This window comes from Notamacropus eugenii, chromosome 6 (assembly GCF_028372415.1).
Source record: "Notamacropus eugenii isolate mMacEug1 chromosome 6, mMacEug1.pri_v2, whole genome shotgun sequence".
Lineage (NCBI taxonomy): Eukaryota > Metazoa > Chordata > Mammalia > Diprotodontia > Macropodidae > Notamacropus > Notamacropus eugenii.
Genome location: NC_092877.1, coordinates 57,904,016 through 57,929,281, shown reverse-complemented (window position 1 = coordinate 57,929,281; position 25,266 = coordinate 57,904,016). Strand labels below are relative to the sequence as shown.

Here is a 25,266-nt window from a genome sequence, read left to right as displayed (position 1 = left end):
CAAGAAAGGTCATATATGGCTTTGGCCTGAAGAGCTCTAGTGAGGGAGAGACTTTTCCCTCTCAGAGAAAACCATTCCTCTTGCAGGTAGCTCTAGGTATTAAGGCTAAATAGAATTATTCCAATTACACACACACACACACACACACACACACACACACACACACATACACACACACACACATACTCACACAGCATTTAAAATAGCACTTAGGCTTTTGGACTATTTTGTATATATGGGTGTATGTATATATTTTGGTAATCACACTTCTTTTGAAGTATCAAGAATATTTTTCTTCTTCTTTGTAAATATATTTCTAACTACAGATTCTGGCAAAAAAGTATCATGACCTAGCATATGTTTTCAGGTTACATAGACAGTAAACCTATGGCTATCTGTGTTATAGACTCACCAGAAATGCCTTTATCGTTATTCTAATTTATGTTCTACTATTTTCTGTTATTACATTACTAACAGTAGATGATATTAACTATTTCATTCATATTCATTGTCTTACTTGATACTCTCAACATTTGATTCTCCAACCAGCTCTATGGCATCAAAGGTATTTATGATCCTCTCTTTCAGATGAGGAAACTGGAATTAAGAGAGGTGGATTGTTTGGCCAAAGTCGCCCAGATTGTGACTGGCAAAATCAAGACTTAAGCCCAGGTTTTTTTTATCTCCATATCATCTCTTCTATTTCTCTTTATTAGATTTCAAATTACAAAATGAACATGACAAAAGTCCACCCCTGCTCTCCTCTCCTAGGGGGTAACATGGAGGCTGTGACTGGTGAATAATGTGATAACCCACTGATAGATATGAGCTATAGTCATTCCTCTGGGCATCAGTTTCCTTATCTGTAAAATGGTTTCATAATACTTGCATTACTTACCTCAAAGACACTTTCTAAGGCTCATATGGGAGGATGTGTAAAAGTGATATATACATATGAAGTACGACATACATTTCCCATTAATTTTATATTCCATGGACTTCCATATGTAGGGTTTAGAGTTTCAATGGAAAGGATGTCTTGAAGGAGACACGTGGGGCGGATCAAACAGAAAATGCGGTAGAAGATGCTAAAAATGTAATGGGCGTAGCAGCCCGATGTGCTTTATTTCTTACCTCAGTGCTCAGTACGGATTCATTTGATTTTGGTTTGATTTGCATTATGTCTGTTGCCACTGACTCTGAAGCTAGTTTTCTGCACTTGGGGTTTTGTCTATTAAATATGCATAGATATGATAATTTTTTTCACCCCAACTAACTTACTTGGTACTATACTGAGTACGTGTGAAACTAAGATTGCCCATGACCAAGATACGCTAAAGAAAGCACTACCACTAAAAGTTCTGTTACTGGGTCCATATTCTAATGACATTAGGGTGAGGAATAGTGAGAGGTGGAGGGGGTCGTGCTTTAAAGGATGACCAGTGTTCTGAATGATGGAAGTAGAGAGGGCTAAGCATCTGGGAAAGCATGCTGATTGAAGGAAAGAGACCATGATTGTGAGCCAAGTATTGAAACTCTTGTAGAGTGACCTGGGTTCAAAATTAAAAAGAATCTGAACAGAATAGACTTAATTTTAAAGGACATGTAGCTTTTCATTGATGGTGGCAGAAGGAAGGTTCAAAAGTCTATCAACTCATCTTTCTGGCCTCTATGTCAGGGGGTGTGAGTGAAGGAACAGTCAGCCCTGGAGAGAGCACTGCAAAATTTTAACTTTATACAAGACTACAAGACTTTTAACTTTAGGGGAGAGCTGGGTTTTGTTGAATCCTAGAAGATGTGGAAGGAGTCCTAGTTAATGTATGTTTTAGAATTGGAAGGGAGTTTGGAAGTTATCTAGTTGAACCCATTCATTTTACAGATTAGGAAACTGAGGCCCAGAAAAGTTGAGAGTGGCTTGCCAAGAGGCCACTCAGGTATTAAGTAGTGGAACCAAAGTTTGAATTCAAGTAAGCTGTTATTAATTTCAGCCAACATGAAACTGCACCAAAACAGGAGAAAGTTCTTGGAAGACACAGTAGAAAGGGGAGGCAGAAGAGGATTATAGCTTGGGAGACTGATTTATTAGATATATTAATATCAATGCTTTTTTTGCAGCTTTTGTGTAGATCTACACAGAGTTTTACACCTATTATCTAATTGTCTGCAAATGTAATTTTCTCCTTTTTACATATGAGGAAATTGAGGCTCAAAGAGAGTAAGGTGACTTTTCTAGGCTCTCACATTCAGTATAGACACAAATTTAAGAAAATCTCCCCAGACCAAGGAAAGTACTCAGACTAGGGAATCTCTTTCAAGCCACAATTCTTATGGTAAGGTACTCTGGATTTTATTCATGGTTTTATCCCTTTAAAATCATTAAATATTCCCTTGAATTTTGCCTACCTTTGCTCCTAAAAGTAGAATCCATTCCAGGGTCATTATTCACTAATAGACTGTTCTGAAGTCAGAGTAGAACAAGTAACAGTTGCCTGAAGAGCTATTCATTTTCAGATCAAAGGCCCAGAATAGCCACCTAGAGGGTGAACGTGCCATGGGAGCCATTCTGGGGTGGTTTGGCATGAAGTGTTTACTCCAGGATATGAGTTCATTGCAAAGAATTCCATTTTGTAAGTAACCTTGTCACTAATGAGATAAACTTTGAGCATGAGGTAGAGCATTATTCCAGACAACCACAATGAATACTTGGGCATCAATTTCTCGGGTAAAATGTGGGATCATGGAAAGATCATTCAATGCAGTAGAGAGCTGGTTTTGAATTCATGCTCTTTTGTTCTAGCACACGGCTTTAGATAAGACCCCCATTTTATCTTACTATAAAACAGGACCTTAGAATCATAGATCTAGGGATGAAAGGAATCTCAGAAACCCTCTGGTCAGGGGGATAATGGTAATTGTCTAACTTCTAGCTCTCTGAAAAAAAATAAACAAGACATACTTTTAAATTTAATTTGATTTCTTAACTTTTCTTCCTTCACTTTCTTAAGTCTAGACAACTAACAAAACTCTAAGTCAAGTCCTTATTTGTAGGATCTGTTGATTGTGGTGCAAATGCTCACACTGAACATTTAACAACTGGCTCTTCTCTGAGTTGATAGGAGCTGTCTCCAGTGCATCCTTGTATTTAGCCTATTGCTTTCATTTTACAGATGAGGAAATGGAGGTTTAGGAAAGTTAAAGGACTTTCCCAAATGGTGTTCATTTTTGAAGGTCTCATAGGTAATAGGGCAGCTAGTTAGCCTGGAGTCAGGAGTGTTCTTTGTGAGTTCAAATCTGGCCTTAGATACATATTAGCTGTGTGACCCTGGGCAGTTTACTTAACCTTGTTTGCCTCAGTTTCCTCATATGTAAAATGGGCTGGAAAAGGAAATGGAAAACCATTCCAGTATTTTTGCCAAGAAAACCCCAGGTAGGGTCAGGAAGAGTCAGACAAGAGTGAAAAATGGTTAAACTGACTATCCATATTAAAATTTTAGTAGTATATTTTATAGGCATACCTCCGCCACTCCAACATATACCATATATCCTCTGACTCTCAACTTCTCTATCTCTTCTTGACTCGTAGCAAAATTCTTATTTTTACCATCATTCTAAGGCCAAAATCTTCTTTATCCTTCTACTTCAACTAGACCTTTCTCAACATGTTTTGTATATTCTCCTATTCAGGCTGGTGCCCAGTGTCACCTTTATTTTGTAATCCCTCTCAAACTGTTATTTGATCCTTTTCTTTGGAAGTGATGAGGCATATGGATAATATTAAAATTCCATCTGTTAACCTATATGTCATTTGCACCTTAGCATGAATTACTAAGATTGATTTCTTTGTGGTGTGAAGCTGATTTCAGAGAATAGGAGATTTTGATTATGTAGGTATGGAAGGGAAGAGACATTTTACATGATTGGTTTAGGTCTGAGAAAGCAGAGCTACTCAGTGAGGGACTGAGAACAGCCAGGAGAAAGTGTGAGAAAACAAGGTTCCTAGGGGGATGGGAGAAGAGGCGTTTGAGTTGGTAGAAGGGTCCAGAAAGGGAGATGGATTGGCAAACTTTAACTTCCAGCCATTTTTCTTTGGAAGTTAATGGTATTGAAAAAAACTTCCCATTTTTAGTTACCTTTGGTTTCAGGTTGCATCGCTGCATTGTGCCCCAGCTCCCAAAGCTACCCTCTGTTTTATATCTCTCCTCCATTCCCTGCCCAAGTATTCTACTGCCAGTAGATTCTTTTATGTGACGTTTGTGCATTGGTAGCAGCCAAGCATGAGAAAGAAGGAAAGGCAAGACATTGTGTTGTATAGACTGAGGTGTATTTGGGAGGTGGTAGTGGTGGGGTGGAGTGGGGATGGGAATGGGAGGGGAGGGGTTGAAGGAGGTACAATGCAGGAATGAGCTGAGACTGCTGATAATTATTTGGCTTTATCCCAAGTGCACAGGAGGAATTCTACAGCTGCATCTGTTGGGAGTTTTGGATGAGGAATGATGATTGAATAGGGGAGAGGAAGGGAGAAGAACGGGCAGGGTAGACGTACTTTATCGTATTTAATATAATGTTCAATACAATATCTGAAATTCTAGCACATTCAGTTAGCTTCTGACTGTTTCTCTGTGTAATTTGCCTTGTGGTGGTATTACAGTCCTTCTTCCCAGGCACAAAGAGTCCATTCCCCAGGCCCTTTGCAGCGGCATATATGGCATTTTGGCCACCATCCAGCCTGCCAGAAAGAATCGAAAATTATCAAGCGCTGCAGAGAAGAAGCAAAATGTAGCCCTAGTCACTTGAAGGAGGAGCCAGGGTCAGGGTAGTGGATACCATCTAAGGAGCTGAACAGCTCCTTACCTTTGGAATTTCTCAAAGCCACTCAGGTCTATGGAGGGAGTTCTTGGATATGATAGTGGGCTACTTACTGCTATAGGAAGGAGTCAGGAGAACTCAACTTAAATCTTGCTTCTGTTACATACTACCCAAGAGATCTTGGTTGCTTTATCACCTTGCTGGGCCTCACCTTCCTCCCCTCCATTTGGCAAATAAGATGATCTGAAAGTGACTTTTCAACTTCTAAATCTCTTGTCAATAATAAGGAGAGCTAGAGAGGGATTGGAAAGAAGCAGAGCTGAATAGATTATCAAGGGAATATATGCACACACACATACACATAGTAGATAGTTTTTCATCTGTAAAATAGGGATAATAATAGCACCTACTTCCCAGGGTTGTTGTGAGGATCAAATTGAGATAATAGTTGGAAAGTGCTTAGCACTATGGCTAGTACATAGTGAGCACTGTACAAATGTTAGCGATTATTATATTATTATGTATAATATACATTATCATATGATCTTGTCATGTTGGCACAACCCCTTTTCCCAGACACAAAGAACCTACTCCCCAGGCCCTTTGAAGCATATAATTGCTGTGTTTGTATGTGTGTGTGTGTGTGTGTGTGTGTGTATATACATATACACAGTTTGTATGCATATACATGCATAGGTATATGAACCTATATATCTATATGTTATATAGCAATATATTGTATATAGCATATACCTATGCAATGTACTATTTATTTCAGATATATACATGTATAGATGGTCATGTTTGTGTGCTATATATACAATCTGTATACATTTGTATAGATGTATACACATATGTACACACATATATCTCTCCCTTTATATATATACATATGTGTGTGTGTGTTTGTCCTTCATTGCCAAAGAAGACCATGCCATCAGAGAAATAATAAGTGAGGGAGGGCTGTGCAGGTCACCAGCCTCATTTCTCCTCCAGAGCCATCTGAATCCAGTGATCAGATATTCATCAGGATGACTGGAGATGACTCAGGATGAGGCAATTGGGGTTAAGTGACTTGCCCAAGGTCACACAGCTATTGGGTGTCAAGTGTCTGAGGTGAGATGTGAATTCAGGTCTTCCTGACTCCTGCACTGGTGTTCTATCCACCTCACCACTTAATTGCCCCTATATACATATGTGTGTGTGTGTGTGTGTGTGTATGTGTGTGTGTGCAGACACATTTATATACAAAAAAGAAGGATTGGTTAGGTGACAAGAAACAGTCATAACTGATGGACAGTCCACGTGCTTCTTTCATATTAATTGATTAATTAATTCATATTAATTGGTTTGGGTCTGAGAAAGCAGAGCTTCTCAATGCGGATTTGAGAAGAGTCAATCATATTAATTAATATTAAAGAAGGGACAAAGACAGCCTCCTACCCAACCAGTAGACTCCCTGTGGGTAAATTTCTAGGAGGATATAGATAACAATTTCACAAGAGAGACAGGTATGGATGGGTTGCAATTTGTATCACTGAAAAGACTATCCCCTTCAATGAGGTTTAGCAGCCCTTGGAGTCTATGGAGTATAAATCTTTAAGAAAAGGCATAATGAACATTTTGGGGTACTCATTACATAAGCATTTCCTATTCAGGGATAGGTTAAACTAGGTCAGGATTTCTTAACTCAGAGTTCATGGGTAGACTTTAGGAGATCAAGGAACTTGGATTAAGGGCGAAAAAATAACATCTTGATTTTTACTAACCTGTAACTGAAATTTAATATTTCCTTCAATTATTTAAAAAAACATTATTCTGGGAAGGGGTCCATTGGTTTCACTATATTGCAAAAGGGGTCTATAACATAGAAAAGAACCTGGGAACTAGATTACTATTGAGGTCATTTTCTAGCTTTGAGATGATACGAATTCTGTAATTAATATTGCCAACTAAAATTTCTACATAATCTTTTATATATGCAGTGTCACACTATCACATTGGATTCTTAGGATCATAGCATAATAGCTTGAGAGGCAGATAAGCCATCAGAAAGCATCCCTCATTTAATATGATTAATAGTGCTGTGATGAAGGAAGTGACGACTGCTATGGTGACCCTTCCACATGACAGGGGTTAGGGGCACAGCACCCCCACAAACTGGAAAAACCACGTAAAATTTTTGACCCTCTATTCATACCAGAGAGGAAATATGAATTATTTTGGTAGGAAAAGTAAAATATGTTGATATTATGCAATACTGTACACCTATGTTGTGCATTTCTGAGTTTCTAAACTTTTTCTGTGTCATATGCTAGTTTTTGCATATTGTCTGCCGCTTCCACAAAACTCCCTCCAAATTCCCACTTAATTTCTTATGCTGACCCGTGATACATTGAAACTGCGATGGGGAAAGTTGCAATATGGAAGGGATAATAATACTGCCAAGAGCACTTCTATAGAGCTTTAAGGTTTATAAAGTACTTTAGAAGTATTAGCTCATTTAACACAACAAATTGTGAATGAATGTCCCCATTTTAAAGAGGAGCAAACTGAACCTCAGGAGGGTTACATGATAAAAGCAATGAAATAGGTAGTGATGATAGCTCTGCCCACTGTACAAGTGAGGAGACTGAGGCACGGAGTGGAGAAGCATCATGCCAAGATTAAACAGAGCCAGGGCTGGAACCAACCCTGGTCTCTTCACTCCAAACTCAGTGCCATTTCCACTATACCATGCTTACCTTTTTAGCTGCAAAGACATGAAAAGATTCCCAGGATACAAAGGCTTACCTGTTTAAAAAAAATGAAAATAGTCAAAATATCTTTCCAGGAGATGAAATTAAATATTTTGTGAGAGTCCTTTTGGCTTTGGCACTTAACAGACTCCCTCTTCATCAGCCCTTGGATATGACTGGTGCATAGATCTGCTAATATCATTTAAGCGACCAAAGTCCTGAGGACTATGGTTTTGTCTAGCCCCTAAGTCATTTACCATAAACTCATTTCAAGAACCTTAAGATATAGTGTAGGGTGTCTTCATTTTTAAATGAATTTAACAGGCTCATTGAAGGTCTGAGCAATGGCATTATATGTTCCTCAGGGCAATAATTCCCCATTTGTGGATCCAAATTGAAGTGCAGAATGAGAGCTGGAGAGATGGTCTGATATAGGAAGCAGTTTTGAATTCCATTGAGTGAATGGCTGTCAGATATTTTCTTTGCACGAGAATATCATGAGCTGTGGTTCTACTTAACGTTTGCTTTAAAAAAAATCTTTTTTCATAGGTGGCATTGCTGTAAGCTACCATTCAACTGGTTGGTGAAAAATGAGGTTCCAATATATTCTGACCTTAGTTGTTTTCTTGGAAGCTTGTAGAAGCTGTGTTGGGCAGTTGTAAGAGTTATCCCATGTTACGTTGAGTCTGGGCCCAGAGTACATGAGATTCTCTGTAGGGTGATTATAGAGGGGGCTTTTGAAAGGTTATAAGTATCCAAATGAATCAGGAATCAGTATACTTAAGTGTCAACTCTGATTCTTTCACTAACTTTCTGTGTGATCTTGAGTATGTATTCCTGGTGCCTCAATTTCCTTATCTATGTAATGTGGTTAGACCAGTTGACTTGTAAGGATTCTTGCAGTTCTAAATCTTATAATCCAATGATTTGACAATCTCTCAGGACCAGCTTCCAACTCTATGATTCAATGAATCTCTCTTGACTCAGGAATTAAGAATAAGGTTTGGGATTTTTCCTATGTTTTCCTCCCTTCACTATGTTTACCCATTTCATGACCAAGACAGGTGATTTTCTCAAGATTGCATGACTAGCTAAACGAGGCCACTTTTGGCCTTATTTCTTACCTAGCCTTAATCACTGAATGGGCCTTGCCTCAGATAAATTGAGACCTGGGAAGGACCTTGGATTAAAAAGGACAAGATCTTCCCACTGCATCTGGGACCATCTCCAGTTGTCCTGACCTATGTCTTACCCCTGGACTCAAATGTCTCCAGAGGAGAGACTGAGGCTGGTGACTTTGCACAGCCTTCCCTCGTTTAAATCCAATTCACTTACAAGTCAAGAGAGCAACTTCCCAATGTCATGACTCTCTGAGAAAGAATGACAAATAATAACAAAGTGGTAATACATAGCAGAGGCAGGAATCAAACTTGGGCCTCCTAGATTCAAAATCCTTTGTTTCTCCACTATGGCCCAATAGAGGAAAATATTCAAGAGATGTCATGGAAATGTAGGGCCAAGGAAGGCTATGGGGATACAGAAGGAATAGCTCTAGCTTTGGAAGCAGAGGACCCAGGAATTCCTTTTCACACTTTGTATCTCTGTGATCTTGGACAAATTATTTGACTTGACTTGGGGTCATGTTCTTCACCTGTGAAATGAAGGGGTTGGATTAAATGGCTCATCAAGTCTCTTCCAGACTCATGTCTCTGATCCTATGGGTTTATTAAAAAAAATAAAGGGAGAGGGCCAGTGGTGATCACTTTGGCTAGCAGACATTCTCAGAGGATCACACAGTAATTTCAGGATCTCCTGTGGGGTAGGGGCCCTCAAATCAATAAGTTATTCAAGAGACACTCCATCATGTACTATGAGAAGGCAAGAAGACAATGGGAAACCTGGAGCTAGTAGCCCAGGGAGTGGGTAAGGCAATTGGCCAGTTGAACTGGTCCCCCTTTGGGTAATATGTGGCTTTCAGAACTAAAAGTACTTTCTTTGGGGAAGAATTACATAATCCCTTATTCTAGCATAAGGAATCTTACATCCACCATGTCAGCATCTGGGGCGTGACCCCAATTTCATTATGCAAGTTTCAATTCTTTCTAGTTTATCATTGATCTTCTCTGAGTGAAGAAGGAAGAATCTTCCCATCCCATGAATGAATATCCCCTCACTTTGTTCAGGCATAATTATATGACAATGGAGCAATAATTATTTTGTCAAATAATTCGAGTGTAAGATCCATGAGAAACAAGTATTGTTTCATATTTGTCTTTTTATCACAACCTAGCACAATGCCTGGCACATAGTAGGCACTTATTACATGCTTATTGTTTTATTAGTTAAAGGGTTGAGGGATCTAGAGAACAGGGAAGTTATTCTGTACTTGGGGGTAGTTGGTGTAAGTTGAGTAAAAAAACCAAATGTTGCTCGACGATATGAGTTAACCTGGGTTCCATGGATTTGGATGGGGGGAAATTACATCTTTATTTTCACTGACCTTTAATTGAAATTGAACAATTACTTCAATTATGAGTCTAGGAAGCAAACCATTATTCTGAAAAGAGGTCCATTGACTTTGCCAGATTTCTAAAGGAGTATATAATGTAAATGGGGTTAAGAAGCTCTGGGTTAGATTAGAAAAATCAAAATGTTAGTATTTTTGAGTTAGAGGGATCTCATAAAATCAAGCTCAACCTTATTATTTTACAGATGAGACTCTTAGGACCAGAGAGAATAAGTGTCTTGTCCATGTCATTCCTGTGACTTCAAAGGCACCCCCTAACTAGGATGTGGTATGATTTTAGGATGCTGAGAGTAGATTCAGCAAGGGGACTAAATCCATGAGCCTAACTGGCCCTCCAGAAAACTGTATTTTAGGAAATATAGGGTAATGGGAAAGATTAATCAAGCTTAGAGGAACATTCATGCTGGTCTTCCTCATAAGGAAACAACATCCAGTGGCTTTTACATTGAGTTTGACTCTTTTGTAACATGAATCATTCATAATTCTATAGACTATTATGATTTGCAGATTGGTTTCATGTTAATTATCTTGTTTGATTCCCCCAAAAGAGAGGATGAATATGATTCAACTCCTATTGTACAGAGGACCAAGAGGTTGAGTAATATCCCGCATCACATAGCCAGCCGTCCACAGAGCCAAAGGTAGAGTGGAGATCTCTTAACTCGATCTAGTGCTCTTGACAGAATGACATGGAACCATTTAGAGGGATTTTATCTCAGCCACCACACATGCATTTGAAATCACCATCATTGGAATCAGCAAGTGATTTACAGATTCATTTGTGGGAACATAGAGTGTTACAGTCTGAAAGTGTCTTTGGAGCAGAGATCAAAGAATGTTCAGACTGGAAGGGGCCCTAGAACATAGAACAGAGACCATGGACCCCAAAATATAAGAACCTGAAGGGGTTTCAGCAGGCATAGGGGACTATCATGATCCCCTAAACAACATCTCCAGCAAGAGGTTCCATAGTTTCTGCTGGAATGTTTTTTGTGACGGAGAACTCACTACTTTTTAAATCATCTTTCAAATGACATTATTACTCTGCAAACTACTACGATTGTTTCTATGGGGAAAGGGCTATCATATATTTATTCTGTTGGGTAGAGCCTCCAGAGAATGATAATAGTAACAATACTGATAATAACAATAGTGATAAAGCAGCAGTAATAACCAAGTACAGAAATCATAAAAGCAACTGACATTTGTATGACACTTTCAAGTTTCCAAAGCGCTTGGTCTCTATATTCTCATTTGAGGCTTCTCCAGTAGCCTCTTTTGCTGGAATGCAGATAAAATGACGAACAGATGTATTAATGAAGTAGTACTTGGGAATAAAGTACTGACCTGATAATACATTTCCCCGGTTGTTATTCAGGATTCTGAATTTGCCAGCCAGTCCTGTTGAGGGGAAGGAGAACCATTTTTGGAGTTCAGAGATCTGACTTGGAATACTAACCTTGATGATGACTGTATGTTTGATCCTGTGGGAAGCTTGGTGATGCAATAGATAAGAGTATGAGGCTTGGAATCAGGAAGACCTGAGTTCAAATCTGGACTCAGACACTTACAAGCTGTGTGACCCTGGGCGAGTCACTTAACCCTGTTTGCCTCAGTTTACCCATTTGTCAAATGAGCTGGAGAAGGAAAGGGCAAACCACTCAAGCATCTTTGCCAAGAAAACCCTAAATGAGGCTACATAGAATCAAATGCAACTGAAATGAGTGAACAAGATGTCTTTTTAACCTATCTGCATAAGACAGAGGAAGTGTGGTATAGCCGACTGGGTTGACTGCTGCATAACTCACAGGAAGAGGGGGACGGAAAGATGTTCCAGTTCTGCCAGTTACTAACCACATGACCTTGGTTAAGTCACTGCTCTACTGTGGATACAAGTTCCCCAACATTATGGAAAGAGCTTTAATAGACTGTACAAAAATATGAATTATAATATAGCTATGTTTCAGTTTTTATTTCTTTTGGAAAGTTTGAAGAAATCATTATTTCAAAAGCAACTATGATCAAAGAGTAACTAGGCAATGTTAATGTTTAAATTTCTTTAAAAAATACTGTTAATAGCTGACATTTATATAATATTTCAGAATTGTTTAATCCCTAAGATTCTAAGTTATAGAGAAATTGCCATCCTGTCTGCGCAGAGGGAGATTCCTCACCTGAGAGTTGTTTTTTCCAGTGAACCCATCTGTTTCATAGTTTGTAGTATGCTTAAATACCCTGCGAGGTATTTAAGGAATACCTATAAGAGTTATTATTCACCTTTTATGGATGAGGAAATTAAACAAAGAAGTAAAAATGATTTGCCCATGCAAGCACAGCTAATAAATATCACAAGCTAGATTTAAGCCCACAACTTCCTGCTTCCGAGTCCAGCACTCTGTCAATGACACCATGCTCCTTCTCTATTTCCTTGTGCTGCTGAACATTTTATTTTACTCTGATTATCCTGTGGACTTAAGCTTTGTTCTTTGTGGATACACACTCTGATGACTCAGAGTGTGTATCCACTTGATTATTCAGAGTATGTATCTCCTTTATTATTCTCTGTAACTCTTGTCCATGTTCTTCTGACAATCTTCCTTAGTGGTTCTGTCCAACAGATTGGAAACTTTATTCTGGTTTTCTCAGCCTTCCATACATACCAATAGGGCCCATAGACCGTCCAGTAATCATCACTCACTCTCACCATGAGATAAACAGAGATCCCTCTGATGACATCTTCCTACCATTTCTCTTGGGCAGCTCTTAGTTGAGGATTGTGTTGCAGTCTACCCATGCCCCTCCACTTCCCTTTGACCCTCAACTTGTATTCACCTGAGAGTGTAGGGCTCACACCCATAGAGAATCAATGAAGAATATTATTATTACTATTTTAAGATGGGTCTCTGTTTTAAAAAGAAGCTTGGGGTTGTTCAAAGCACTGTCCAAGTTCTGAAAAGCAATATTGTCCACGCTTATCCTTGCGTTTAGTTCTTGTTTTTCCACATCAATTATGTCTACTGTTTGTCACATACATACATACATACACATATGTACATATACACACACATATATACATACATAAAAATGTATGTATGCATATATTCATATGATTGGTTGGTTGTTGTCCTTCGTTCTAAAGGACAACCAAAATAACATCACTATGATAAAGTCAAATTTCAACGCATCCAACTGTGGTTGATCAGACCAATAGATCTGAATGCTCTACCACAGATTGGACAGATAGTCCCTGTTAACATTTAGGGTGGATACTCTAAATTTGCACATCCTACATTTCCTTTGAGCTGTTTCAATTCTGCTTTGCTCATAGAACCTATTAACATCTTCTCTGATGTGGGCATGCCATGCTAAGTGTTCCTGTGCCAGTATCTCCCATGTCACACAATCACTTCCAAAGGTCTTGAGAGTGTCTTTGTATCGCTTTTTCTGACCACCATGTGATCGCTTGCCCCGTGCGAGTTCTCCATAAAATAGTCTTTTTGGCAAACATATATTTTGCATTCGAACAATGTGGCTAGCCCACTGGAGTTGTGCTCTCTGAAGCATAGTTTGAATGCTTGGCAGTTTAGTTCGGGTAAGGATCTTAGTGTCTGGTACCTTATCCTGCCAGGTGATCTTCAGAATCTTCCAAATGGAAGTGATTCAGTTTCCTGGCATGGCGCTGGTATACTGTCCATGTTTCACAAGCGTATAACAAGGAGGTCATCACAATGGCTCTGTAGACCTTCAGTTTGGTAGTCAGTCTAATACCTCTTCTCTCCCATACTTTCCTCCAGAGCCTCCCAAATATATACATGCACACATATACATATATGTATATGATATATACACACATATGATATATACACACATATACATGCAGACAGACAGATAGATGGATACAAAAGTTCTATGGACTGTTCATGTAATTGCCTATCATAGACTGGCCAAGAAACAGTCTTGAATTCTTCTTCATCTGCTTGAGTTTAATCAAGGAAATAGCATTTGCTACACTGGGCAGGATATAGGTTTCATTTTCCCCTAAACCTAGGCTACATAAAACATGATGGATTGGGATATGGACTGGACGTGTCATTTCATTCCTGTGAGAACTCTCAGATAAGGAAACTCCCTCTACCAGTGTATGCTGGGACCTTTCCTGAAGCTTAGAGTCTTTTAAATCCTGAGTAGCCCACATCCAACCTATGTCATAGAACTTGAACTCAGGTCTTCATGACTCCCAGTCCTGCCATCTATTAAGTACAACACGCTCCCTCTGTATAAAACCTGATTGTGTCTCGTATTCAATGCTATAATTAAATATATGTGTTGTATTTATGCACACACATATAGATTAATATAGAGTTTCTTTTATCATAATTGTGATATTAGCATAGGGAGCTAACTTCTCATGGGAGTCTTTTACCGGAGCAGATTAGTACCAGTTCTATTTCTTAGAGAATTGCCCAGAATAGAGGTTAGGTAACTTGACATTCTACTGCGTCAGAATCTACACTTGAACCCACATATCCCCAACTCAGGGGACTCTGACTGCCTGCTATCCCACGCTAGCATGCTCTCTCTCTCTCTGTATACACACGTATACATACATGCATACACACACATATACACATACATATGCTGAGGCTTCGAGAAGGGAAGTAAGGTGCTTTGAGTTGTATGACTAATGAAGATCTGAGCTGGAATTTTATCCCAGGCCCTTTCCTTTCAGAGTTCATTTTCCTTCCAACCTAGCTCAGTAGCAGAACTGTTAGGAGAAAAATGTTTTGTAAACTTTAAAGTGTTTTGAAAATATGAATTATTACGTGTTTTAGAAAAAGCTCAGAGGAAGGAATAAATGTAGCTTATTCCTTTTGCCCCTTGTGTTTTGAGGAGTAATTAGTACATTGAGGGACTGCGTGTTCTAGAGGAAGGATGACCTGGGTTTAAATTCTGCCTCTCAGACACGTATTGGCCATATGACTTTAGGCAAATCTATAGTTAACCTGCTAGTGTTCCCAGTCAACTTTTAAAGACTAAATGTCAAGGCAATTCCCAAAATGTATTGATAGAGGAAATTTCCTCACCTGACATTACCAAACCAATAAAATTATAGATCTTGACAACCCCCCCCCCCCAGAAAAAAAGAAGTTACTCAAAGTAATCAAGAGTATGAAAGAACTAACCATAAGAAAGGTCACTTCTCAGGGCAAAATCTTTGTCATGTTTTGTCCCTCTACAAGGCAAGGGGTGTGACTATTAGCAGATCTCAATCAGTAGCAGGAAGAGATATGTTATAAGGCTTGGGTGAGTCAAAAGGGCTTTCAAGATCTGGGCCAGTCAGCAGTGAGGAAGGGAACAAGGATTCAGACTTTACTAATCAAAAGGAAGGAATCTAAGAAACAGGTAAGAGCCATAATAGAAGGCAGAGAAATCAGGAGTAAGTGACATGAGAGCTCTGATCTGGCTCTGACCCTCTTGCTCTTTCTGTCATCTTTCCCTGTCCATCTGTCTGCCTATACATTTGATTTTATAGGTTTAGGGAAAGACATATCAACAACCTGAATGAGATGAGAAAGCAAAGGTGACAAATGCACAGGTGGGCTGTGAGCTGTGCCAGTGGAAGGGTGTCTTCACTGAGGAGGTCAATGGTCCATTGAAATACTCTTCTTTCACATGTACTTCTTAACCAATTCCTTATGTATGACATATTTGGAATGAGAAAAAAAATGTATAAATTCAAATGATTTACTTGATTTTCATTGAAATGATCAATTATTCTTCAATCACCTCTGAAATCTACGAAGTATAGTTTCATCCGATAATAATTAATAATAATAATGCCCAACATCTATATGTAGCACTTACTATGTGCCAGTCACTATACTAAGTGAATTACAATTATTATTTCCCTTGATTCTCACAACTACCTTGGGTAGTTGGTAATGTTATTATCCCCATTTTACAGATGAAGAAAATGAGGCAAATAAAGATCAAGTGACTTGCTCAGCATCACCCAGCTAGTAAGTATCTGTAGCCAGATTAGAACTCTGGTCTTTTTGACTTCAGGTCTGGCCCTCCTAGTTCCAGGTAACAAAAATAGTAGAAGAGTATTATTCTGGAGGCCAGGAGGCATAGGTTCAAATCTCAAATCTCCCACTGAGTATCTGGTGACTCTGAGCTACCATTTACACTGAAGTTTGTTTTATTGCAATTCTTTTCTTATAAAGTGTTCCTCAGCTGGTTTTGTTTACTTCCATCCAGCATAAAAGTGTTATGTCTTTGCACATGAAAGCAATAGTTGCAATAGACATCCCTGAAATTAGTAAATCTTGAGCTTTTGATAAGTTCCAAGGCCATTAGCTTGGATGCTCATGGAGGCAACAGAATGGAGTGAGGTTGAACCAGTGTTGTTAATGGTTTTTATCACCCAAGAATGGATGAAGGCGTCCTATAGAATCATTTGTTAGGGGTCTTGGGAGGTTGGTAAATGTATTGTCCACTAGGGAAAAGGTCTGAATTCTAAGTGACTGTGTGACCTTAGGACAGTCTCTTTTCTGAACCTCTATAAGAGAAGGAAGTTGGACTTTAATGAATATTCCTGTCCAGTTTTAAAGTGTTCATATCCAAGATGTAAGTGGCCCATATACAACCTTTTCTTCATCTCCTAGGAAATCTCATGGCACACTCAATTGCTGTTGTCCATTCTGGCAGTAAACAGTGGATTGATTATTGGGAAAAGGATGGTCCCTATTGAATGATAGATCCAAACTGCTGGAGATGGCTGATGTGGTGACCCCAAATTAACCAAGCTAACAGCTGTGCAGGGACTTGGAGGCCATTCCAATTTTACCTCTCTGGGGTTCCCATGGCAACTGTAGTATTAAGAACTAGCATGGGCACTAGCAGAGAGTGGAACGGAATTTGATGTGTGTTAAAATGCAGTGGCCAGTGAAATAATTTTGGACGAGTCCCCTTCCCCACTAGACTAGTGTTTGTGACTTGATGGATGTTTGCTTCCTATATTTGTTGTGCTAACTTAAAGATTTTAAATTAATTTGGAGTGGATAGGGTTCCTTCCAGTTTAAACACCTTCCATTTTCTTCATTGGTACATAATGAAAATGTCTTTGCTAAGTGGGGTTCAATTTATGTGCTAAATACATTTTTTTATTTAGTTTTTGAACCGTGGATGATTTATACACCTCCCCTCCCCCATATGCCTTGGAAAGCAGCCACCATTTCAAGAAAAGTAATGAGATGGCATATTTCAGGGCCACCTTTCTGGGCTTGGAGGGAGAACCAAAACGCCACTTTCTGGCTGAAGCCCAGTGCCTTTGTGGAATATGCTGTTTAATAAATGCTACTCAAGAGAAGTCAAGCTGGACCCACTCTATGTCAAGACTGGGACTAACTCAGCTGGTCATTTGGTGACAGTGCTGGTTTTTTCAAAGTAGGGCTTGAATCATTTGAGCTCATTGGCAGCTGTCTTTGGTGAGCTGCATTTTTAAGAGAAACAAAGTCAATTTTGATATCCAGAGAGCCTAATCTTAGATGCAAAAATCTGTGCAGATACCATCTTGGATCTTCTGAAATATCTGAATCTGTTTCTCAGTGTTTTTTATCTTGAACATTGTGATGCTTGGAAGGATGTGAGATGTATTATCATGGATGTTCTTTCCACCAGTGAAGAATGTGTCCTTTCCATGTTTTGCTCTTGTCAGAAAAAGTTATTACTCTGAGGTGGCCAACCTTCTGCTGATGATCCTCTCAGCAGGTAGATCAATTGATTAGTTAATCAATGAACATTTATGAAGAACCCACTATATGACAGGCACAGTGTCAGGCAGTGGAGATCTACTGAGAAAAATGAAATTGTTTCTGGTCTTGAGCTTACATTTCAATCAAAGGAGACAACATGAACACACTCATACATGTAAATGTATATACATACATCATACATGTGAAATATATAGGTGTATATTTATATATACATGTATATGTATGTGTATGTATGTATGTATGTATGTGTGTGTATATATATATATATATATATATATATATATATATATATATATATATATATATATATAATGCGAGGTACTTCTATACTAGTTAGGCAAGTAAGGCACTAGGACTTGGGGTGGGGGATGGTCAGGAAAACTTTCCATACACACTAATGCTTGAGGTGAGTCTTGAAGGAAGTGAGAAGGGATTACATTCCAGACATGATAGAAGCATAATCTATTACTGAGCTGGTCCATGGAGATTTTATACCCTGTTCCATTTGATTAATCTGTCCTTACTCTCTGCTCCAGCTCTATAGGCCTTCTTACCACCTCTCACTTAAGGGTTATCCCCCTTATCTGGGCCCTTTCACTGCTTCCTCCCCTCACCCCCCCTTACCTGAAATGCTCTCCCTCCTCACCTCTACCTCTTAGCATCCTTGACTTCCTCACGACTCAACTCAAATTTCATGTTCTGCAGGAGGCCTTTTTTCTGTTCCGTCTCACCAACATCTCCCTCTGAGTATCTCCTATGAGATTTCTTCCTCTTATGTAATGCTAATAAGTTAAAGATCTTCCCCATCCATTAATAGGGCCTGCTCATTAAAGGAAACTTAATTAAGGGAGGCCAGCACTTTTTGTTAATTTCTAATGCACTGGTTCTCAAGGGTTGTGATGCCCTCTGACTCTGAAAAGTGTATAAATAATCTGAGGTGAGGTTTTTCTTTGGGGCTTACTCATTGGAAGTATTTGTTTGGCCAGACAAGACTCTGGGCAACTGCTAAGGAGTCTCTCAGCTTTGAAAACCCAGATGTTGGTGCTTCTGTCTCTGGTAACTATGTATGTATGATCAGACAGTTATCTGTCTGTTGATTTGTCAGACAGTTGGAAGCATTGTCTGTTGGCTGAACTTTATTTCTCTGTATTTTCTCTGAAGTTCAGGGTACTGACTTTTCCCCCTGAACTAAGTGAGTATATATGTGCTTAATTAAAGTGATTGGTGACTCCTAAAAAATTGCCTTCCTTTTAGAAAAGCAGATCAAAGAACCTGTGATAGGAGGCCCTCCTGCATATATCGGGGTCCTTGCTTTTGCACCTTGACATTGAAAATATCTTAAACATACACAGGAATTTGAATGTTTGTCTCCACCATTAGAATGTAAGCTCCTTGAGGAAGGGACCATGTTTTTGTATTTCTTGGTATCAGTGCTTAGCACAGTGTCCAGTATGTAGTAAGTGCTTAATAAATGCTCATTAGCTGGCTCACTAATAAAATCTTGCAGAATTATGAGAACTTGTTTTTTACTGGCATTAAGCTTTGGTAACCCACAGTCACCTTCATATTCTCCAAGGAGACATGGAGGACCACTTGTGTTCATCACCTCCCTCTAAGACCAACTTGAAGAAAAAGCAAAGAGCCCACACACAGTGTTTGATATGTAATGAAATCGTGAAATAAGAAGTGGTATTTCTCCTTGAGGTTGGAAGTGGCCACTGATCTCTTTTGTTTCTTTCCCCTCCATAGGTAATTTTGATTCTGACCAAGTATTATCATGCTGACATGGGAAAAGTGTTGGAGAGCTCTCTGTGGAGGTAAGGGCTCTCAGAGCCGCCATCTTCTTCACCTTCTTTTTGAAACTCTACAAAAGGATTCCAGCACCCTCATATTGACTCCCTTAGCCAAGAAACCTTTATCAGAGGCTAACCTGCAGGCTGAGTGCCAGATATTGGTCAGCTTTCCTGGGCCATAATCAGTCATTCTTCTTTTGGTTTGGTATCAGGCAGAGAAGACGCTGAAAGAGAATTAAGCATTTATGCAGTGGAAATAAATACCATCAGAGAATAGAAAACCTTTTAGAAGTCATTTTAGCAGAAGCAGAGGGTTGTCTTGTAAAATCGGGTCAATGAACAATTTCCTGACACTTATATTCTCGACTTCACATGGAGTGATCAGAATCTACCGAATGCACCTAATATCTTCAGTGTTTAGGAGTGGGATTCCCCCCCCCCCCTTGCTTTTCTTTTAGCTTAGCTCAGTAAATAAAGAAGAACATCTTTCTGTACTTGAGATCTGAATTCAGTCTAGACTTGTGAGACTCGGTTTAGCCCTTAACAAAAGATGATCTATAAAATTACTTTCTATTAGTTCTTTACCTCTGTCCCCAGAACATACCTGAGGATCATGTAGAGTGAAATAGATGTTCTTATGGCACTTGGTGATAGGCATTGAATCTGTTCTCTTATCTCATGACTAACTGCATCAGGGCTTGTGAACTTGCCTCGTGAGTATGAGGGGCTAATTGACAAATGTTTATGTAGTAAGTATCTGCCATTAGCAAGGCATCATGCTAGGTGTCAGGGAATAAATACAGTGGATAAAAATGATATCTGTTCACAAAATGTGTACAGTCTAAAGAAGAAAAATTGAGCATATATTTAAGTATATGCTAAATAGCTATAAAAAGAAAAAAAAAGGTCAGGTTCTAAGTGGGAAGTGGTTTGGGAGAGAGGGGAGGAAGAAGTCTGGTGGTTAAGGAAAAGCTTCACATAGAAAGTGGTGTTTGAGGTGCATCTTGAAGAAGGAAAGATTCTAGCAGGTGAAATTGAGGAGGGAGTGCAATTCAGGCATGGGGTTAGGCCAGTGCAAAGGCATGGAGAAGGGCAATGGAATGCCATGTGTAAGTAAGACATAGAAGGCCAATTTGGTTGGAAGAGTAAGTGTGGAAATAGGCGTCATGGTGGGTGAGGCTGGAAATGTAGGTTGCATGTACATTTTGAAGAGATTTAAAAGCTAATAGAGTTTTTATTTTAATCCTAGAGGGAATAGGAAGATACTGAGTTGATGGAGTTAGGCAGAATGACATGGTCAGATCTATGTCGAAGGAAAATAGATATTATGTTGGCAGCAGTGTATAGGATGGACTGGCACAGTGAGAAACTCAAGGTAGGGAGATAATCATGAGGCTATTGTAATCTAGGCAAAAGGTGAGAAGAGCTGGAAATAACTTAAGAATTATGTGAGTATAGAGAACAGGGTCTGTTAGATGAAAAAAGGTAGAAATGGTAAGATTTGGCATCTGATTGTATGTGTAGGGAAAGGGTAAGTAAGGAGTCAAGGATGATGCCAAGGTTATGAAATGGAGAGACTGGACTAATGCCTTGGACAACCAGTAAAATTCAGAAGATGAGGGAGCTTTGGGGAGATATAATGTTTATTTTGGAGAGTTGAATCTAAGTTCCCCCAAAACATATAGTTTGAAAAGTCCAGTAGGCACTTGGTCATATGAAACTGAAGCTCAGGAGAAAATTCTGGAGGTGTGTGTGTGTGTGTGTGTGTGTGTGTGTGTGTGTGTGTGTGTATGTGTGTGTGTGTGTTTGTGTGGTGTGTCTGTGTGTCTGTGTGTAACATATATATCTGTAACTTGTTTGCATGGAGATGAGAGTTAATCCAGGGGAGCTGATGAGGTTACCAAAGAGAGGACAGGACTGTGAGTCAGAGTCACACTAAAGACAGTAAATCTTTCCAAAAGAAAAATTCAGTCCTCCAGTCATGGGATGGCATCCCAAACAGCAAGGAAGCTAGTTTGAGAATGCATACTCTTTGTCTGGAAAGGAGCTAGATCAATAGCTTGTGAATAGGCTTAGCCATCCATTAACCATTTCTAGGTAAAAAAGGCAAACACTAGAAAATTCTGGTAAGGGTACAGAAGAGGGATTAAGCAGGATGAGGAGCTTCTATCCTGTGTATATTAAGCATAGCCATCTCTGCACAGGTTTTTCATTTTTTGTGTGTCTACAATGGAACGGGCATGCTGGGACCAGACCATGGGTACCATGGATGCCTTTATTTCAGAACATGCCTTATTCATGGGAAATCATTTAAAGAAACCACCAATGGCAAGGCTTCTTTGAGCCTCTCCGTCATTCTCCAAATGAGTAATCATTTGCTCTCAAAGAATAAGAAAGTGAATTAAGGGGATTCCTTTCATGTCGTCCCTTAAACTTCATATTGCCACAGGTTTCTCTGTGGCTTATTTCACAGGGCAATTTATTTAAAACAAAAATAAGAGGATTCCTCTCCAAAGCTAGTCACCTCAGGCTGAATGAAGCCAAAATTAGTACTGGCGTGGAGTGGTTTGATATTAAAGCAAATCAGCCAGAATTAGCGACAGTCACATCGGAAGTATCAAGGAGACTTCATTATCAGTTGAAGGAAGTGCCTTGTCCCTTTGGACTAACATTCTAGGAGCAATCTTGATAGAAAGATGATGCTGATGCTGATAAGAGATTAATTCTTGGTAGCATCATCTCACAGCTTCCATTGTCTTCGTTTCATCCCTCGCTTCATGAAAAAGGGCAGATTAGATCCGATATTATCCTGGAGGTCCCCAGAGAGACATGGTAGGAGATTTTTCTATTCCCCAAACAGTGAAGAAATGTCTCAGTTTCTCTTGATCTAGCACAGCCTTCCAGGTAGAACTTTGCCTCTAATGTCAAGGATGCCTCTGGATTCTTAGGCTGATACTTTAGAGAGCCTGCCCGATTTAATCCCCATTGTACAAATTAAACAAAAAAGAGGGTAATCCCAATTTTTATGGAGACAGGATTTCTTCAGTAATTCCTTCTGCTTGATTTCCATATTGCAATCATTCATCAAACAGAAATTAGAGGGAAAGTAATTAGAGGGAAAGTGATTCTTTTAATATTCCATTAAAATTTCTAATATGTCTCAGAAACCTTCATTAGGAATACCTAGAAATCTGACCCTTCTTTTCCCCTCTCCAAGAGTCATATCTTATTGTCACTCAAGAGAAAATGGCTGAGAATTACTGTTTATAATCATGCTGTTCTTGTGGAAGACCTGGGAAATAGCACTGTGGCAAAACCTGAGTGTCTTTCAAGGCAGGAGCCAAGGATAGAGGTGTGGCATGGGTGATCCAACACTGGGCAAAGTGATCTTAGTACAGAGTCAATGCGGAAGGCTGGCTGTGAGTAGAAGCACAGTGCTATCTTAATTACAAAATCTGAGAAGAAGGAGGGGAAGAGATCTGTCTGTAGCTTGGGAGCATATAGTTAGCAACCAGGACTCAAGAGGGACCCAAAGGAGCTAGTAGAATTGGCTGCCAAAGTATAGATCAGGAAAATCCAGATACTAAACAGATCAAGGAAGAAGATCCATGCTTGGGAGAAGAGATTGATGCTCTAACAACTGAGTACTCTGTGGGTTTTAGAGCCAGAGGCTACCGATTATCCTCTTTGTTCTTCTCAATGTGCTACACCCAAGGTAAGGACATCATCCTTCAAAGTTCCCTCAGTGGGAGACAGTTGTGTCCATATGCTGGAACAAGGATGGGGGTAGTGGTGGGAAAAAAAACAAAAAATAAAAAACAACAATTCAACGTAAAATGCCTTAAGTATAGAGCTTGTGTTCTTGCAGCTCTGTGCATTTCATATTTATTGTGAGGACTTATAGTTTAATGTAGATCATATTAAAGGGATCTGAGGATTCTTCCTCAGAACTGAGCTCAGAATTCCTGTGATATTTTGGAAAGAGATAGTTTGCAGTCCCGAAGGGGAACTTTCCTTAGTCCTGCCTAAATATCAAAGTAAATCTCAGTGGTTGCTCTTACAGTGCAGTGACAGTACAATGCAGCCAATCAAATACCTACTGTATACAGAGCATTACGGGAACTACTGGGGGAGATAAAGAATTGAGATAAGGCACAGTTCCTGTTTTCAGGGAGTTTCCAGCAGGAGAAAAAGACACCAACACAATGACTATAAGATGTAACATTATGTAAATGTTACAAAGTAAAGTGTCACATTGAGTATGGAAGGTCATTATCCCATTGGGCAGCTCAGGGATGGCTTCCTGGAAGAAGTAGCCTTTGAGTTTAGTTTGAACAGTTTTTACATATATTTTCTGTTTACTTTTTTGTGTTCATGTTATTTCCCACCAATAGAATATAAGTTCTTTGAGGGACTTCCTTCCTTCTTTCCTTCCTTCCTTCCTTCCTTCCTTCCTTCCTTCCTTCCTTCCTTCCTTCCTTCCTTCCTTCCTTCCTTTCTTCCAACAAGTATGTAATAAATGCTTATTGAAAGCATGAGTGACTGTGGGGGCCTTGAGTGTCAGGTGGAAGACTTTGACTTTCATACATTAGAGATGGAATCATTGACTTTAGGGGGCACAGGGAAAGATTATTCTGGTTGCTGGACTGAAGACTGTCGGTTCAGAGTGTCCCTTTCTGGTGCTTTTCACACACAAAAACAAAATAGCACAGCTCTGGTGAGAAGGCATGGCGGTCATCATTAGAAAATGATCTAGGCACATGTCTGGGCCATTAGAATATTTTCATGCACTGAAAGAAGGCCCTGTTCATGCAACCCAAGTAGATCAACTTCAAATCCTACCTTTGTAGGTTAACAGCTACAACATGAATAAGGGACAAATGTTAGCTGGGGTTATTAAAAATGTACTAAGCATTCCTGGAATGTTATCTGCAAACTCAACAAATGCATTTTTAATACCAGGTATGGCATTTGCATAACAAATCTACCCTTCTAAAGCTCAACTGAATTTCTTTTTAATTGGTTCCTGTTTAATGGGCCAACTGATAGCCTCCTGTCCTGCTCTGCCAGATCTGATTCTTATTCCTTGTCACATCCTTGATGTCCCCTTCTTGTATGGATGTCACTTTGAAGTTGGTGGGAGAGACTCAAGGTGTAGAAAGGAACAAAAAAATCACTCCCCCTATGAACTTGGAAGATCTAGCATCATTTATTTAAGGCACATGAAGCCACCTTTGAACCCTGCCTGCTTTCATTGCCCTCTCTGCTTTCCCTCAGTGGGTTAGTTTGAAAATTCAAAGTCGGCATTTTCTGAGTGAGAAAGGCCCAGAAGTAAGGGCCTAGGTCGACCAAGCACAATGCAACACTGAGAGCACATTCTTCAGGCAGGCAAAGTTCTGCCTGAGGAAAGAATTGGGAGCATAAATTAATGTTGACCTTCACTTGGGTAAATTGTGCTCTCTGTCTGTACTTGCCATTCGGAGGTCACCAGGGACTCATCTCATGGACTAAGATTTTACACATCCGTCAGCTAAAGAGAATATTGAAATGGAAATTCCAGCACCCCAGAAGTTTCTGTGGTTGTGTGACATGACCCAGAGGAGGAAGACTTTCCAAATCCAGAG

At 39.5% G+C, this 25,266-nt stretch overlaps 1 protein-coding gene across 4 annotated transcripts in view; it reads left to right on the top strand.

Annotated features, from left to right (window-relative positions):
• The window catches only part of SORCS2 (sortilin related VPS10 domain containing receptor 2), a 1,292,493-nt gene that overhangs the window by 448,211 nt on the left and 819,016 nt on the right, over positions 1–25,266 (top strand). For all 4 annotated transcript variants that reach the window (XM_072620161.1, XM_072620158.1, XM_072620159.1 and 1 more), the window contains exon 2: positions 19,599–19,666. In XM_072620161.1, the coding sequence (XP_072476262.1) occupies positions 19,599–19,666 (68 nt within the window). The remainder of the gene's footprint in view (positions 1–19,598; positions 19,667–25,266) is intronic.